The 14,991-nt window shown below is 34.9% G+C and overlaps 1 protein-coding gene and 1 pseudogene across 1 annotated transcript; both read left to right on the forward strand.

The window, feature by feature from the left end:
* The first annotated feature begins 1,643 nt into the window (after positions 1-1,643).
* Positions 1,644-2,411, forward strand: LOC121211421 (photosystem II D2 protein). Its single transcript, XM_041084186.1, has 2 exons — positions 1,644-1,659; positions 1,798-2,411. Exons 1-2 carry the CDS (start codon positions 1,644-1,646, stop codon positions 2,409-2,411), a joined length of 630 nt encoding a protein of 209 aa, XP_040940120.1.
* Positions 2,412-2,556: 145 nt separating this feature from the next.
* Positions 2,557-4,052, forward strand: LOC121210918 (photosystem II CP43 reaction center protein-like; annotated as a pseudogene).
* The last annotated feature ends 10,939 nt before the right edge of the window (positions 4,053-14,991 follow it).

The following is a 14,991-nucleotide window of genomic DNA, read 5'->3' on the forward strand; positions in this document are numbered from 1 at the left end:
CAACTGTTTTCTTTTTTCATTTCCCACGAGGGGTCATTTACGAAAATACCCTTCAGATCCTATCATCTCTTTAGCTGTTCTTCCAGGTTTAGAGACTGGAAAAGCCATTGCTATTGGAGTTTGGAGATCCCGGAGGAAAGCTATGTATAATGTAGAAGGAATGAAACAAACCATCCTTTATAAAAGGAGTGGGTCGACTTTGCTTCCATTGTAGAATGTTAGGGCATAAGCTTAGAGCTGGGCTACGCTATTAAGCTACTAAAGGTGTATCATGAAGCTTGTTTGAGTTTAATCAAGAAATACCATTCTAAAGATTTGGTACCTGAAAATGACCTAAAACATGAAAAATAACAGAAAAATAAGAGAAAATGATATCTAGATGTGTTTATGGGTCGGGACTAAATAAAATTCAGGCTAGTTTGCTAGGCCTCAAAAATTGGTTTAAAATTTTGCTTAAGCTTGACCTGAATAAAAATGCTAAAATTCGGACCCGATTTGACCGTATTAAATTTTTATATAATTTTTTTAAAAATATATATAATACATAAAAATACTAAAAACTTTAAAATAAATATTGAAAATAAATTAAAAAGCAATATGAATACTTAAAATAACACTAAGATAGGTGTAACTTAACAAGCAAATGCCTCTAAAATATTAACAAAATTAACAATAAAATAAGAATTATACAATAACAATAAAATAGTAGCAACATAATAGTGAAATGGTAGCAAAATATTTAAAAAAACCAACAACAAATTAATAGTTTTTATTTTTTTGCATATTTGGGCCGAGCCAGGCTCAAGGGCCGAAAAAAATTATTCGAGGCCCTGCCTATATTCTAAAAGAGCCATTTTTTTTGTCCAAACTTTTTTTCGAGCCTACATTTTTACCCAAAACCTCCACTTTTGTTCTGCCAATGTGATGGAGAGTGAATGCGAAAAAGAAACTTTCATTTTGAGTATCCTATTATTTAAATTTAATATTATTAAATATTGTATTAGATTGAAAAATAGGAACTTCGAATCTTTTTCTATTTACTTTTTGTATATCAGAAAAAGATTCGAAGTGGATTTCTCGACCTGTGAAATGAAAAAATAGCCTTTGGAGTTTTTTTGTTTTATATTCATCTGAAGGAAATATGAGAAAGAAAACAATAACAATAAATAAAAGAAATAAAATGAAGGAAATATATCAGACTATAGTAATTTAATACACATATAAATTAGAAAAATACATAAAAATATTGATTTTTATCAATTTCACGAACAAGATCCAAGAATAAGATTAGTTGATGGAGGGGGAGGGGTAGATCTGGGGATCAACCAGTAAGAGAAAGTATCACTTCTTCCTTGTATTGAAGTTCGTTCAAAAAATTCATCTATCTGATTGATGAGCTATAAGACAATTCATGGTTCAGACGACTAGTAAAAATAGAAAAGAATAAACGAATTGAGTTAATGGATTTATTTAAGTCAGGTTATGGACCAATACAAGAAAATATTTTTTTTATATTCGAAACCAATTAACTATAAGGGGCAGTGTACGAGAAATCAAATCATACATAAAAAATCGAATCCCCCAGCGCCCCCATGACATAAGGTGCTCGAAAATGGTTGAAGTAGTTGAATAGGAGGATTGCTATGACTATAGCCCTTGGTAAGTTTACCAAAGATGAAAATAATTTATTTGATATTATGGATGACTGGTTACGTAGGGACCGTTTCGTTTTTATATGTTGGTCCGGCCTATTGCTCTTTCCTTGTGCCTATTTCGCTCTAGGGGGTTAGTTTACAGGTACAACCTTTGTAACTTCGTGGTATACTTATGGATTGGTCAGCTCCTATTTGGAAGGCTGCAATTTCTTAACCACCGCAGTTTCTACCCCTGCTAATAGTTTAGCACATTCTTTGTTGTTACTATGGGGTCCTGAAGCACAAGGAGATTTTACTTGTTGGTGTCAATTAGGTGGTCTGTGGACATTTGTTGCTCTCCACGGTGCTTTCGGACTAATAGGTTTTATGTTACGTCAATTTGAACTTGCGCGGTCTGTTCAATTGCGACCTTATAACGCAATCGCATTCTCTGGTCCAATTTCTGTTTTTGTTTCTGTATTCCTGATTTATCCACTAGGTCAGTCTGGTTGGTTCTTTGTGCCTAGTTTTGGTGTAGCAGCTATATTTCGATTCATCTTCTTTTTCCAAGGATTTCATAATTGGACATTGAACCCATTTCATATGATGAGAGTTGCCGGTGTATTAGGCGCGGCTCTACTATGCGCTATTCATGGTGCTACCGTAGATAATACTTTATTTGAAGATGGTGATCGTGCAAATACATTCCGTACTTTTAACCCAACTCAAGCCGAAGAAACTTATTCAATGGTCACCGCTAACCGCTTTTGGTCCTAAATCTTTGGGGTTGCTTTTTCCAATAAACGTTGGTTACATTTCTTTATGTTATTTGTACCAATAATCGGTTTATGGATGAGTGCTCTTGGAGTAGTCGGTCTTGCTCTGAACCTACGTGCCTACTTCGTTTCCAATAAACTCTGAATTTGAGAGTTTCTACACCAAAAATATTCTTTTAAACGAAGGTATTCGTGCTTGGATGGCAGCTCAATATCAGCCTCATGAAAACCTTATATTCCCTGAGGAGGTTCTACCTCGTGGAAACGCTCTTTAATGAAACTTTAGCTTTAGCCGGTCGTGACCAAGAAGCCACCGGTTTCGCTTGGTGGGCCGAGAATGCCCGACTTATCAATTTATCTGGTAAACTATTAGGGGCTCATATGGCCCATGCTAGATTAATCGTATTCTGGGCCGGAGCAATAAACCTATTTGAAGTGGCTCATTTAGTCCCAGAAAAACCCATGTACGAACAATGATTAATTTTACTTCCCCACCTAGCTACTCTAGGCTAGGGGGTAGGTCTTGGCGGTGATGTTATAGACACATTTCCATACTTTGTATCTGGAGTACTTCACTTAATTTCCTCTGCTGTATTGGGCTTTGGCGGTATTTATCATGCACTTCTGGGACCTAAAACTCTTGAAGAATCTTTTCCATTTTTCGGTTATGTATGGAAAGATAGAAATAAAATGACCACAATTTTGGGTATTCACTTAATTTTGCTAGGTACAGGTGCTTTTCTTCTAGTATTCAAGGCTCTTTATTTTGGGGACGTATACAATACCTGGGCTCCGGGAGGGGGAGATGTAAGAAAAATTACCAACTTGACTCTTAGCCCAAGTGTTATATTTGGTTATTTACTAAAATAGCCCTTAGGAGGCGAATGGTGGATTGTTAGTGTGGACGATTTGGAAGATAATTGGAGGACATGTATGGTTAGGTTCTATTTGTATATTTGGTGGAATCTGGCATATCTTAACCAAACCTTTTGCATGGGCTCGCCGTGCACTTTTATGGTCGGGAGAGGCTTACTTGTCTTATAGTTTAGGTGATTTATCCGTTTTTGGTTACATTGCTTATTGCTTTGTCTGGTTCAATAATACCGCTTATCCTAGTGAGTTTTACAGGCCCACTGGACTAAAAGCTTCTCAAGCTCAAGCATTTACTTTTCTAGTTAGATACCAATGTCTTGGGGCTAACGTGGGATCCGCTCAAGGGCCTACTGGGTTAGATAAATATCTAATGTGTTTCCCAACCGGAGAAGTCATTTTTAGAAGGGAAACTATGCGTTTTTTGGGATCTGCGTACTCCTTGGTTAGAACCTCTAAGAGGTCTCAATGGTTTGGACTTGAGTAGGTTGAAAAAAGACATACAACCTTGGCAAGAACGGCATTCTGTGGAATATATGACGCATGCTCCTTTAGGGTCTTTAAATTCTGTAGGTGGCGTAGCTACCGAGATCAATGCAGTTAATTATGTCTCTCCAAGAAGTTGGTTAGCTACATCTCATTTTGTTCTAGGATTCTTTCTATTCGTGGGTCATTTATGGAACGCAGGAAGAGCTCGTGCAGTCGCAGTAGGATTTGAAAAAGGAATTATCGTGATTTTGAGCCTATTCTTTCCAAGACTCCTCTTAGCTGAGATAACTGAGACATGAGATCCAATGCTTAATGTAGGAATCAATTTGATTGCACTATATATATTGAAGAAATCAGGTGATATTTAAAAAGTATTTTGTTTTCCTTTCGTTTCAACTCATTTTCTATCTAAAATATTTTTTTCTGGCTCGGCTATTCCACCCAGCCGAGCCATTACCTTTTATTAATATTAAGATTCTTAATTAAGAAGCCAGGAAAAAACAATAAAAAAAAATCTATTCATCGAGCAAAAGGAGAGAGAGGGATTCGAACCTTCGATAGTTCTTTGTTTCGAACTATATCGGTTTTCAAGACCGAAGCTATCAACCACTCAGCCATCTCTCCGAAAGCTAATTTCTATTTTATTTTTATTCCACCGAATCGAACATGGCCATATGAGTTGATACCATCACTATGTATAGAAAGATATTGTGTGTGAACCTATAGGTCAATCTATTTATCTATATATATAGATAGATGAAATGCATAATCTAGCATGCCTATTTGTGAACGTGAAATAAAAAAATCACCCTCGACCCCATGTCCGAATAAAAGCGGTTAAAGGGTTGGAAATAAGTCATATAAAATCAATCGATTCATGGTAAAATCCCTTTACCTTGCATTTTATTAATTTTTTTGGTCAATATCATAGAGGGATCAAATGGTATAGTTCTTTTGTTGGTAGCTTGGAGGATTAGAAATATGACTATTGCTTTCCAATTGGTTGTTTTTGCATTAATTGCTACTTCGTCAATCTTACTGATTAGTGTACCTGTTGTATTTGCTTCTCCTGATGGTTGGTTGAGTAACAAAAATATTGTATTTTCCGGTACATCTTTATGGATTGGATTAGTTTTTCTAGTGGGTATCCTTACTTCTCTTATTTCTTGAATCTATCCATTCTGGATCCAAAATGACCATTCCCATGAATTTTTCAGATTTTGAGGCACATTCAATAATATAGAAGTATAAGTTGCCAAAATGAAAATAAATAAAAAAATTAGAGGGGGGTCAGTCAAACTTCTGTAATCTGTAATGTACCTTGAATGAAATAAATAGAATTTGAATGTTGAATGAAAAGAAAATAATAAAATCAAAATCATAATAAAAAAATGAAATTCTAAATTATTAAATTAATAATTTATTTTAATTATACTTAAATTAAATTATTAATTTTTCTATTTAACTTAAATTAAATAATAATAAATTCTAAATATACTAAATATAAATAATAACTAAATAATAACTAAATAGAAATAATAATATATATAATACTAATATATAAAAATAATATATAAATAGATAATATAATAATAGATAGAATAATAAAATAAATGATATAGAAATATAGATTTATAAATCAAAATATATTAATATAAATATAATAATATAAATATTATTAATTACTTAATATTAATAACAAATAATATAAATTAATATTAATTGCTAATAACTTGTAATTTGATTAATTGATAAGCATTTGAATTGTTATATAATTTCGATTGTTGATTGGTTTAGTAGTAGAATTTGATAAAATCGCCCTGAACGGAAGAAAGTATCTTTCCTAGCTCTGACCAAATATTATTTCATATCAAGAATCAAGAACGAAAATGCGGATATAGTCGAATGGTAAAATTTCTTTTTGCCAAGGAGAAGACGCGAGTTCGATTCCCAGTATCCGCCCAGGGCAATGTATTTAAGATAAGAGGATAAAAGATTCGTTATAGTTGACTGGAATTGAAATATAATACACCCCCTAAAAGAAAAAAATGACTAGTTAATAGGGTCAAGTCTATTTTTTTTGTCAAAAAAATGTAATGTTGTGGGAACGAGATTTGAACCCATGACCTCAAGATTATGAGCCTTGCGAGCTACCAAACTGCTCTATCCCGCGATGAAAAGTGTAGTAGCCCTAATCTAGTCGGGAAGTGGTTTCGGGACCACAAAACCGAGTCATGAAAATAATTAAATGTTAAATTTCATGTCTATTATATGAGATAATGCATGTGTGAAAAATTGATGCAATGGTTTTTATCAATTGAATGTGAAATCATTAAATAGGACTTAAGTTGGAAACTTAGAAAATGTGCTTGGTTAAATTTTTTTTAATGGCCAAACATTATATGATTTAATAGATGAGGATTTGCATGTCAATTTTGCCATTTTCAAATTAGTGGCTGACCATGTTGATTGCTTGAGTTAAATATATGTATTTTATATATATACATTATTAAATGAAATGAATTTAAAACATGAAAACAAAATTAAATAAAAGGAAAAAGGGTGACAAAAAAAAACAATGTTTTCCATATTCCTTCTTTCATTGCCGTAAGTGAAAGAAAGGTTGAAGCTAAGCATTCGGTCCTTTAGATATCTTGAATTAAGGTATGTTCCATGAGTTTGCTTTTAAAATTTTAGTGAATTTGAGATAGTTGCTAAGTCTTTTACTTAGCCCATGTGTAAATTTTAAGTTTGGTGTTGTCATGTATATTCGGCCATGGAAGTTTTCTACTTCATGGATAGTGTGTTAATGTTTTGAAATAGATATGGTAGAAGGATAAGGTTTGAGTTTGTTAATTCTTGAATTGGTTGAGTTTGATAAAATTTAATATTTGTGGCTTAATTATTTAATGACAATCGGCTATGTTGAAATGCTAAATTAGTGTTAAATTGTAAGTATTTAATTGAGTGTTAGCCGAAATTGAGCTTATGATAGTAATTAGAATTTGTGAAATTTATGCATTTTGTGGTCCAAGTGTGATAAGAACCATACGGTTATGGCATGTAAGCATGAAGATTAGATGATGGATAATTTTAAATGTGAGATGGTTAGAAGTTGATTTAAAGGCTTAATAAGTTAGTTTAAGGTGAAGTCATTAGCTTATGATATTCGGTTTTGGCTACTATGTGTTGGATCTTGAATATTTTAATGTTTTGAATTAGTAATGGATGAAAGATAATGTTTGAGTTTGCTAAATATTGGAATTAAAAGTTAATTATTTATTTGTTGTGTAAGAGCCGAAAGTGAACTTAGGAGATGAATTGAAGAAAATTGTTGTTATATGTTAAATGGTTGAGGTTTTGTTGTCATGTAGTGAAGGAGGGTTAAAATATTTAATATGTCAATTGAGTGAAATGTTAATGTACGAAATCTCATATTAGTTGATAGAAGAGGATGCTTAAATTGTTAAAAATTTATTTTAACATAGCCGAATGTGTTCATGAATGAAAGAATTATATTGGTTTTGAAATGTATGTGTTGCCGAATGCATTTTTAAGTAATAGTTGAAATTCTTGTTATGAGCGAATTATAATATAACCGAATAAAAGGCATGATTAATGAATTAGTGACAAGTGAATTTGTTTAATCTAGCTCAAGAGCTTAAGGAGCCTAATTCGGATAAGGGAAAAAGCTAAACTTGTTGAAAAGTCAATTAAGGGGGTGTTGAAAAGTCAAAAATGGGAGGTGCAATTGGCACCGAAAGAAAAAGTGATAGGCAAGTTGTTTAAAGTTGAATGAGATAATTACAATTTTGGTCCCTAATTTTTTAGGCCATTTGCAAATTGGTCCCTGAACCTCAACTATAAATAGGCCTAATCATTTTTCATTTCAACCATCCCAACTAATCTTTCTCTCTTAGTTTTCTCTCTTCTCCTATTTGAGAATTCTTAAGGAATTCTATTTGTTTGTAATATTTTGGAGATAATAAAGTTATCATCTGGTGTTAGTGCCCGAGGACGTAGGTATAATTTACCGAACCTCGTTAAAACTCTTGTGTTTTTTTCTTGTCCTATTTTTCTTTCAATATTTGAGGGTATAATAGTAGTATTTAATTGTACTATTAAATTACGATAGAATGGATGTTCTGACTAAGGAAAGACTTGGTACTTAAGAGATCCTTGTGATCCACCTCTCTTTCTTGGGAATTGAACTTTGTGTGATTTTTTAGTACAATAATTTACAAGCTTCCGACCCTATTGGAATAACAAGTGGTATCAGAGCCGAAGGTTAATCGTCGTATGCTCTGTAGTTGTAGTTTAAACTGATCTTCCACATCAGAAAAGATTTCCTTAGGTATATTGAAAGATTATGGAGAAAACGGTCGGTTTAGGAGCTTCAACATCGTCCATGTGGACAAGACCGACAATTGCAAATGCAAGATTGGCCGTGGAGATCTTTGATGGCACGGGCCATTTTGGTATGTGGCAAAGTGAGGTTCTAGATGCCCTTTTTCAGCAGGGTCTAGACATTGCCATTGATGAAGTGAAACCAGATGATGTACAGGAGAAAGATTGAAAGGCGATCAATCGGTTGGCATGTGGCACAATTCGATCATGCCTTTCTCGAGAGCAGAGGTATGCTTTTTCAAAGGAGACTTCTGCAAATAAGTTGTGGGTGGCACTTGAAGAAAATTTTTTGAAGAAAAAAAGTCAAAATAAGCTCCACTTGAAGAAAAGACTGTTTCGCTTCACTTACGTCCCAGGTACCACAATGAATGATCACATCACCAAATTTAATCAGTTAGTCACTGATTTGCTAAATATGGATGAGACATTTAAAGATGAAGATTTGGCTTTGATGCTGTTGGGGTCACTTTCTGAGGAGTTTGAGTTCCTAGAAACTACTCTACTTCATGGCAGGAGTGATATATCTCTGAGCGAAGTCTGTGCGGTCTTATACAGTTATGAACAGAGAAAGAAGGACAAACAGGAAAACTCAATCAGAGATACAAAAGCTTTAGTAGTCCGAGGTCGTTCGTACACTAAGAAGAAAACTCAAAATGAGAGATCAAAGTCAAAGTCCAGACTTGGGAAAGATGAATGTGCCTTTTGTCATGAGAAAGGCCACTGGAAGAAAAATTGTCCAAAGCTGAAGAATAAGGGAAAAGCTGCTGTAGATGCTTGTGTTGCAAAGCATGATACTAGTGACTCTGAACTATCACTGGTTGCATCATCATCGTCGTTCCATTCAGATGAGTGGATTTTGGATTCGAGTTGTACCTATCATATGTCCCCTAACCGGGAGTGGTTCTCTGATTTAGTAGAACTAAATGAAGGAGTTGTTTATATGGGCAATGACAATGCCTGTAAAACTGTTAGGATAGGTTCAATCCAATTAAAGAATCAAGATGGATCTACCAGAGTTCTAACTGATGTTTGGTACGTGCCCAGTTTGAAGAAAAATCTCATCTCATTGAGAGCCTTGGAATCCAATGGTTCAGTTGTTACTATGAGAGATGGGGTTTTGAAAGTGACATCTGGCGCACTTGTGATATTGAAGGGCATCAGGAAAAATAACTTGTATTACTACCAAGGTAGTACAGTTATTAGAGCAGTCGCTGCAGCTTCCGATAACAAATAATTGGACTTAATGCAGTTGTGGCATATGAAGTTAGGACATGCTAGTGAAAAATCCTTGCAAATTCTGGCAAAGCAAGGATTGTTGAAAGGTGCAAAGGCTTGCAAATTAAAATTTTGCGAGCATTGTGTTTTGGGAAAGCAAAAGAGAGTGAAATTCGACACTGCTATTCATAATACAAAAGGTATTTTGGAATATGTTCACTCAGATGTGTGGGGGCCTTCCAAAACACCTTCGTTGGGAAGAAAACACTATTTTGTTACTTTTTTTGATGATTTTTCCAGAAGAGTTTGGGTGTATACCATGAGAACTAAGGATGAAGTGCTTAGAGTTTTTCTTAAATGGAAAACTATGATCGAAAACCAGACTGGCAAGAAAATCAAGTGGCTTAGGACGGACAATGGAGGGGAATATAAAAGTGATCCGTTCTTCGATGTGTGCCAAGAGTATGGTATTGTTCGACACTTCATAGTTAGGGATACACCACAGCAGAATGGAGTGGCAGAGCGTATGAATCGAACATTGCTGGAGAAAGTTTGATGTATGTTGTCCAATGCTGGGTTAGGCAAGCAATTTTGGGCTGAGGCTGTGACATACACTGGCCATCTTGTTAATCGTTTGCCATCATCTGTATTAGAAAGAAAAACTCTTATGGAGGTATGGTCTGGAAAACCGGCTACAGATTATGATTCCTTACATGTGTTTGGATCCACTGCATATTACCATGTAAAGGAGTCAAAGTTAGATCTGAGGGCAAAGAAAGCTCTCTTTATGGGAATCACTTCTGGAGTGAAGGGATTTCGTCTTTGGTGCTTAGACACAAAGAAAATGATCTGTAGCAGAGATGTTACCTTTGATGAATCTGCCACATTGAAAAAGGTAGCAGATAAAGATATCAGACGAGCGATACTCCACAATAGGTGGAGTGTACTCCAAAACAAGTGGAGTTTGAGCAGATGGGGATTTGCCCAGTTAATAAGTCTAATTCTCCAGCCACAATGGAAGAATTAGAGGTTGAAGAGGTTCTGACCCAAGAACCTTTAAGTACACCAGAACCAGTTGCAGTTGCAAGGCCACCGAGAGAAATTCGTAAACCTGCTCGATTTACTGATACGGTAGCCTATGCCCTTCCCGTTGTTGATGATGATATTCCTGTCACTTATCAAGAAGCAATGCAAAGCTTAGAAAGTGACAAATGGAAATACGCCATGGATGAAGAAATGCAGTCTCTTTGGAAGAACACTACTTGGGAGTTGACGCAATTACCGAAAGGTAAAAGGGCAATCGGATGCAAGTGGGTATTCGCAAAGAAAGATGGATCTCCTAGCAAGAAAGATGTTCGCTACAAGGCAAGATTGGTTGCTAAAGGCTACGCTCAGAAGGAGGGAATTGACTACAATGATGTATTTTCCCCTGTTGTGAAGCTTTCCTCCATTAGAATTTTGTTGGCCTTGGTAGCACAGTTGAATTTGGAGCTAGCTCAACTTGATGTTAAGATGGCTTTCTTGCATGGTGAGTTAGAAGAAGAGATCTATATGACTCAGCCCGTAGGATACACAGATGCTGGTGGTAGAAATTGGGTTTGTAAGCTGAACAAATAGCTATATGGATTGAAGCAATCCCCGATGTAGTGGTACAAGCGATTTGATAGCTTTATGAAAAGGCAGAAGTACACAAGAAGCAAATATAACAATTGTGTGTATTTGCAGAAGCTACATGATGGATCTTTCATTTATTTACTCTTGTATGTTGATGATATGTTAATCGCTTCGAAGAGCCAAAAAGAGATAGATAAGCTGAAGGCTCAGTTGAATCAAGAGTTCGAGATGAAAGATCTAGGTGAGGCCAAGAAGATTCTCGGCATGGAGATAAGTAGAGATAGACAAAGAGACAAGCTTTGTTTGAATCAGATCTGAAAAAGGTATTACAATGTTTTGGTGTAAATGAAAACACAAAACATGTAAGTACCCCACTTGCTTCTCATTTGAAACTTAGTGCTCAATTATCTCCGAAAACTGAAGAAGAAAGAGAATATATGGCAAAAGTCCCATATGCAAATGCAGTTGGGAGTTTGATGTATGCGATGGTGTGTACGCAGCCTGACATTTCACAAGCTGTTGGAGTTGTGAGCAGGTATATGCATGATCCTGGAAAAGGACATTGGCAAGCTGTGAAATGGATTCTACGGTATCTTCAAAAAACCGTAGATGTTGGTTTAATTTTTGAACAGGATGAAGCACTTGGTCAGTTTGTAGTTGGATATGTTGATTCCGACTTTGCTGGTGATTTAGATAAACGTCGTTCAACTACAGGGTATCTGTTTACTCTTGCGAAAGCCCTAGTGAGTTGGAAGTCTACCTTACAGTCTACAGTAGCAGTGTCTACTACAGAGGCAGAATATATGGCAGTTACAGAAGTTGTTAAGGAGGCTATTTGGCTTAATGGATTGTTGAAAAACTTGGGAGTTGTTCAAAGTCACATTAGTCTATATTGTGACAGTCAGAGCGCTATTCATTTAGCGAAAAATCAAGTCTATCATTCAAGAACCAAGCATATCGACGTAAGATATCACTTTGTGCGGGAAGTCTTTAAAAAAGGAAAAATTCTACTTCAGAAGATTCCGACAGCAGATAATCCTGCAGATATGATGACCAATGTGGTAACAACAATCAAGTTTAATCATTGTTTGAACTTGATTAACATCTTGAGAATTTGAGCACCTTCAGGTGTATGGCGCTCGAGAGCACATTTGGAGGCACTACAAAAGATAGCTTTATCGAATATGGGGAGTTGAAGGAAGTGTGTGAAGATGTGATTATCCTAATCAAATCTTCAAGGTGGAGATTGTTGAAAAGTCAATTAAGGTGGTGTTGAAAAGTAAAAAATGGGAGGTGCAATTGGCACCGAAAGAAAAAGTGATAGGCAAGTTGTTTAAAGTTGAATGGGATAATTGCAATTTTGGTCCCTAATTTTTTAGGCCATTTGCAAGTTGGTCCCTGAACCTCAACTATAAATAGGCCTAATCATTTTTCATTTCAACCATCCTAACCAATCTTTCTCTCTTAGTTTTCTCTCTTCTCCCATTTGAGAATTCTTAAGGAATTCTATTTGTTTGTAATATTTTGGAGATAATAAAGTTATCATCTAGTGTTAGTGCCCGAGGACGTAGGTATAATTTACCGAACCTCATTAAAACTCTTGTGTTTTTTTCTTGTCCTATTTTTCTTTCAATATTTGAGGGTGTAATAGTAGTATTTAATTGTACTATTAAATTACGATAGAAAGGATGTTCTGACTAAGGAAAGACTTGGTACTTAAGAGAACCTTGTGATCCACCTCTCTTTCCTAGGAATTGAACTTTGTGTGATTTTTTAGTAAAATAATTTACAAGCTTCCGACCCTATTGGAATAACAAAACTAACCGAATAGCATATCCGTAGTCATTCGGCAACAGTCAAGGTAAGTCTTTAAGTAATGAAACTTAGCTTATGATTTGATAAAATCATGGTACATAAGCATAATAAATAAATTGTGACCTATTGGTTCTACTTGAATTACGTAGTGGGATAAATAATTTGTGCATATGACTTGTAGCCGAATGGTTATAGAAATTATGTTGGATAGCGAAACGAAATCGTGTTCTTTGTATGTGGCTATTGAGCCGAAAGTGGAATGGTTGATAAGCATGTTGTGCTTGTGTTCAAATAATGTAAATGAAATGCTAATGTGTTATGATATATATATGTGTGCATGATAATGGAGAATTATATCCGGGCTAAGTCCCGAAGGCATTCGTGCTGGTGTTATATCCGGGCTAAGTCCCGAAGGCATTCGTGCTGGTGTTATATCCGGGCTAAGTCCCGAAGGCATTCGTGCTGGTGTTATGTCCGGGCTAAAGTCCCGCAGGCTTTGTGCTGGTATTATATCCGGGCTTAAAGTCCCGCATGCTTTGTGTTGGTGATTGGATTTGGGTTTTAAATCTAGCAGACTTAATACCGATGATTGGAGTAAGATTATGATTTCGAATGTTCGTAGTAAACTACCATTGAATATGTTCAATACATTAAGTTGGTCAGGTATGTATTATATACTTTTATATGTTAGATTGATCGGAATTGAATCATGAATGCGAAATGAGAAGTATATGTGAAAATCTCATATGTGTATGTGTGTATTCGGTTATGGTTAAAGGTTATATGAGATTGATTTGGTGATATACATGTTAAATAATATGAATCCAAAGAATGGGTAATAAATCTGCTTGGGACAACAGTAGTAACGTGATTTCAGAAAATCACCATAAATTGTGGAAGTTGAGTTAGAGGCTGAATAAATTATGTCATGAAATCTTAATGAGTCTAGTTTCTTATAAAAGAAACTGTGTAAGCAAAAGAGTTGCCAATAATGAGATATTTGAAGTGGCATGGAACAGAGTCAAAATGACTTTGAGGTCCCCTGTTCTGTTTTCAGAAAATCATTATAAATGGTACAAAAATGGTTATAAGATAAAATTTATATTATTAGACTCCCTAATGAGTCTAGTTTCAAATGAAATAAACGATAACATATTTCAAATTCTGTATAATGAGAAATTTGATTCGTAGTGAAGAGTGGTCAGATTAGTCAAACAGTGAAACAAGGGAAACTTCAATAAAAATCTGGTATTGATTGGTCAAACCAAAAATTCTGAAAATTTGATGGATGAAAGATATATGAGTCTATTTTCAGGAAAAATTAACAGCACTTGATTTGGTGTTTCTTAGCTCCAGTTATAAATAATTTAGTGACTGTTGCTCAGGAAGACAGCTTGTAGTGAATTTGTGATTTTGTTGCAAACATGGTTAAAACTTGTTAATGAGATGCTTTTCGAGTTTTTATGATCTTATTTGTAATTTAAATATTTGGTTTTAATTGAGTTCAGATTCAAGTGAGGTGAATTTGCTAAATATGCATTATGTTCATGGATACTTGGCCAAAATGGCAATTATCTAGGAATAATTTCTTGAAAATTTGAATAATCGATCTATAAGTAAATTAATTGTTTGCACTGCTTAAAACTTACTAAGCATTGAAGCTTACTCCGTGTTCTCTTTTCCATTTCTTATAGGTATATACTTTAGCTCGAGTCAGAAGGGCTGGAGATATCATCACACTATCGAGTCATTATGTGAGTTGAGAAGATTGTATATCATCATGGTTTAAGGCATGTATAGGATAGACTATAGGTAGAATGATATTTCGACTTTGTATACATTATAGCCATGCGAAGATGGCTTGCTCATTTTGTTTAGAGAAGCCTTATAATTGAACTAATGTGGTGAAATGTTTTAGTTATAACTTGATAGTAGTTAAATTGTTATTAGATATTCGGTTATGTTTTGATAGTGAGTCATTTTGGAAATTTATAAGAGCTCTTATGGAAAATCAATGAGACATGTTTGCATTGTTGATAATTTATGTTTGGTAAGTATCTTTGACCTTATAGAAGTTTTATTCAGTCAAGTAATACCTCATAACCTTATTCCGGCAACGGATACAGGTTAGGAGTGTTACAAAAAGAAACAAAACTAATGGACAAACAAAG

Source organism: Gossypium hirsutum, chromosome A12 (genome assembly GCF_007990345.1).
Source record: "Gossypium hirsutum isolate 1008001.06 chromosome A12, Gossypium_hirsutum_v2.1, whole genome shotgun sequence".
Classification (NCBI taxonomy): domain Eukaryota; kingdom Viridiplantae; phylum Streptophyta; class Magnoliopsida; order Malvales; family Malvaceae; genus Gossypium; species Gossypium hirsutum.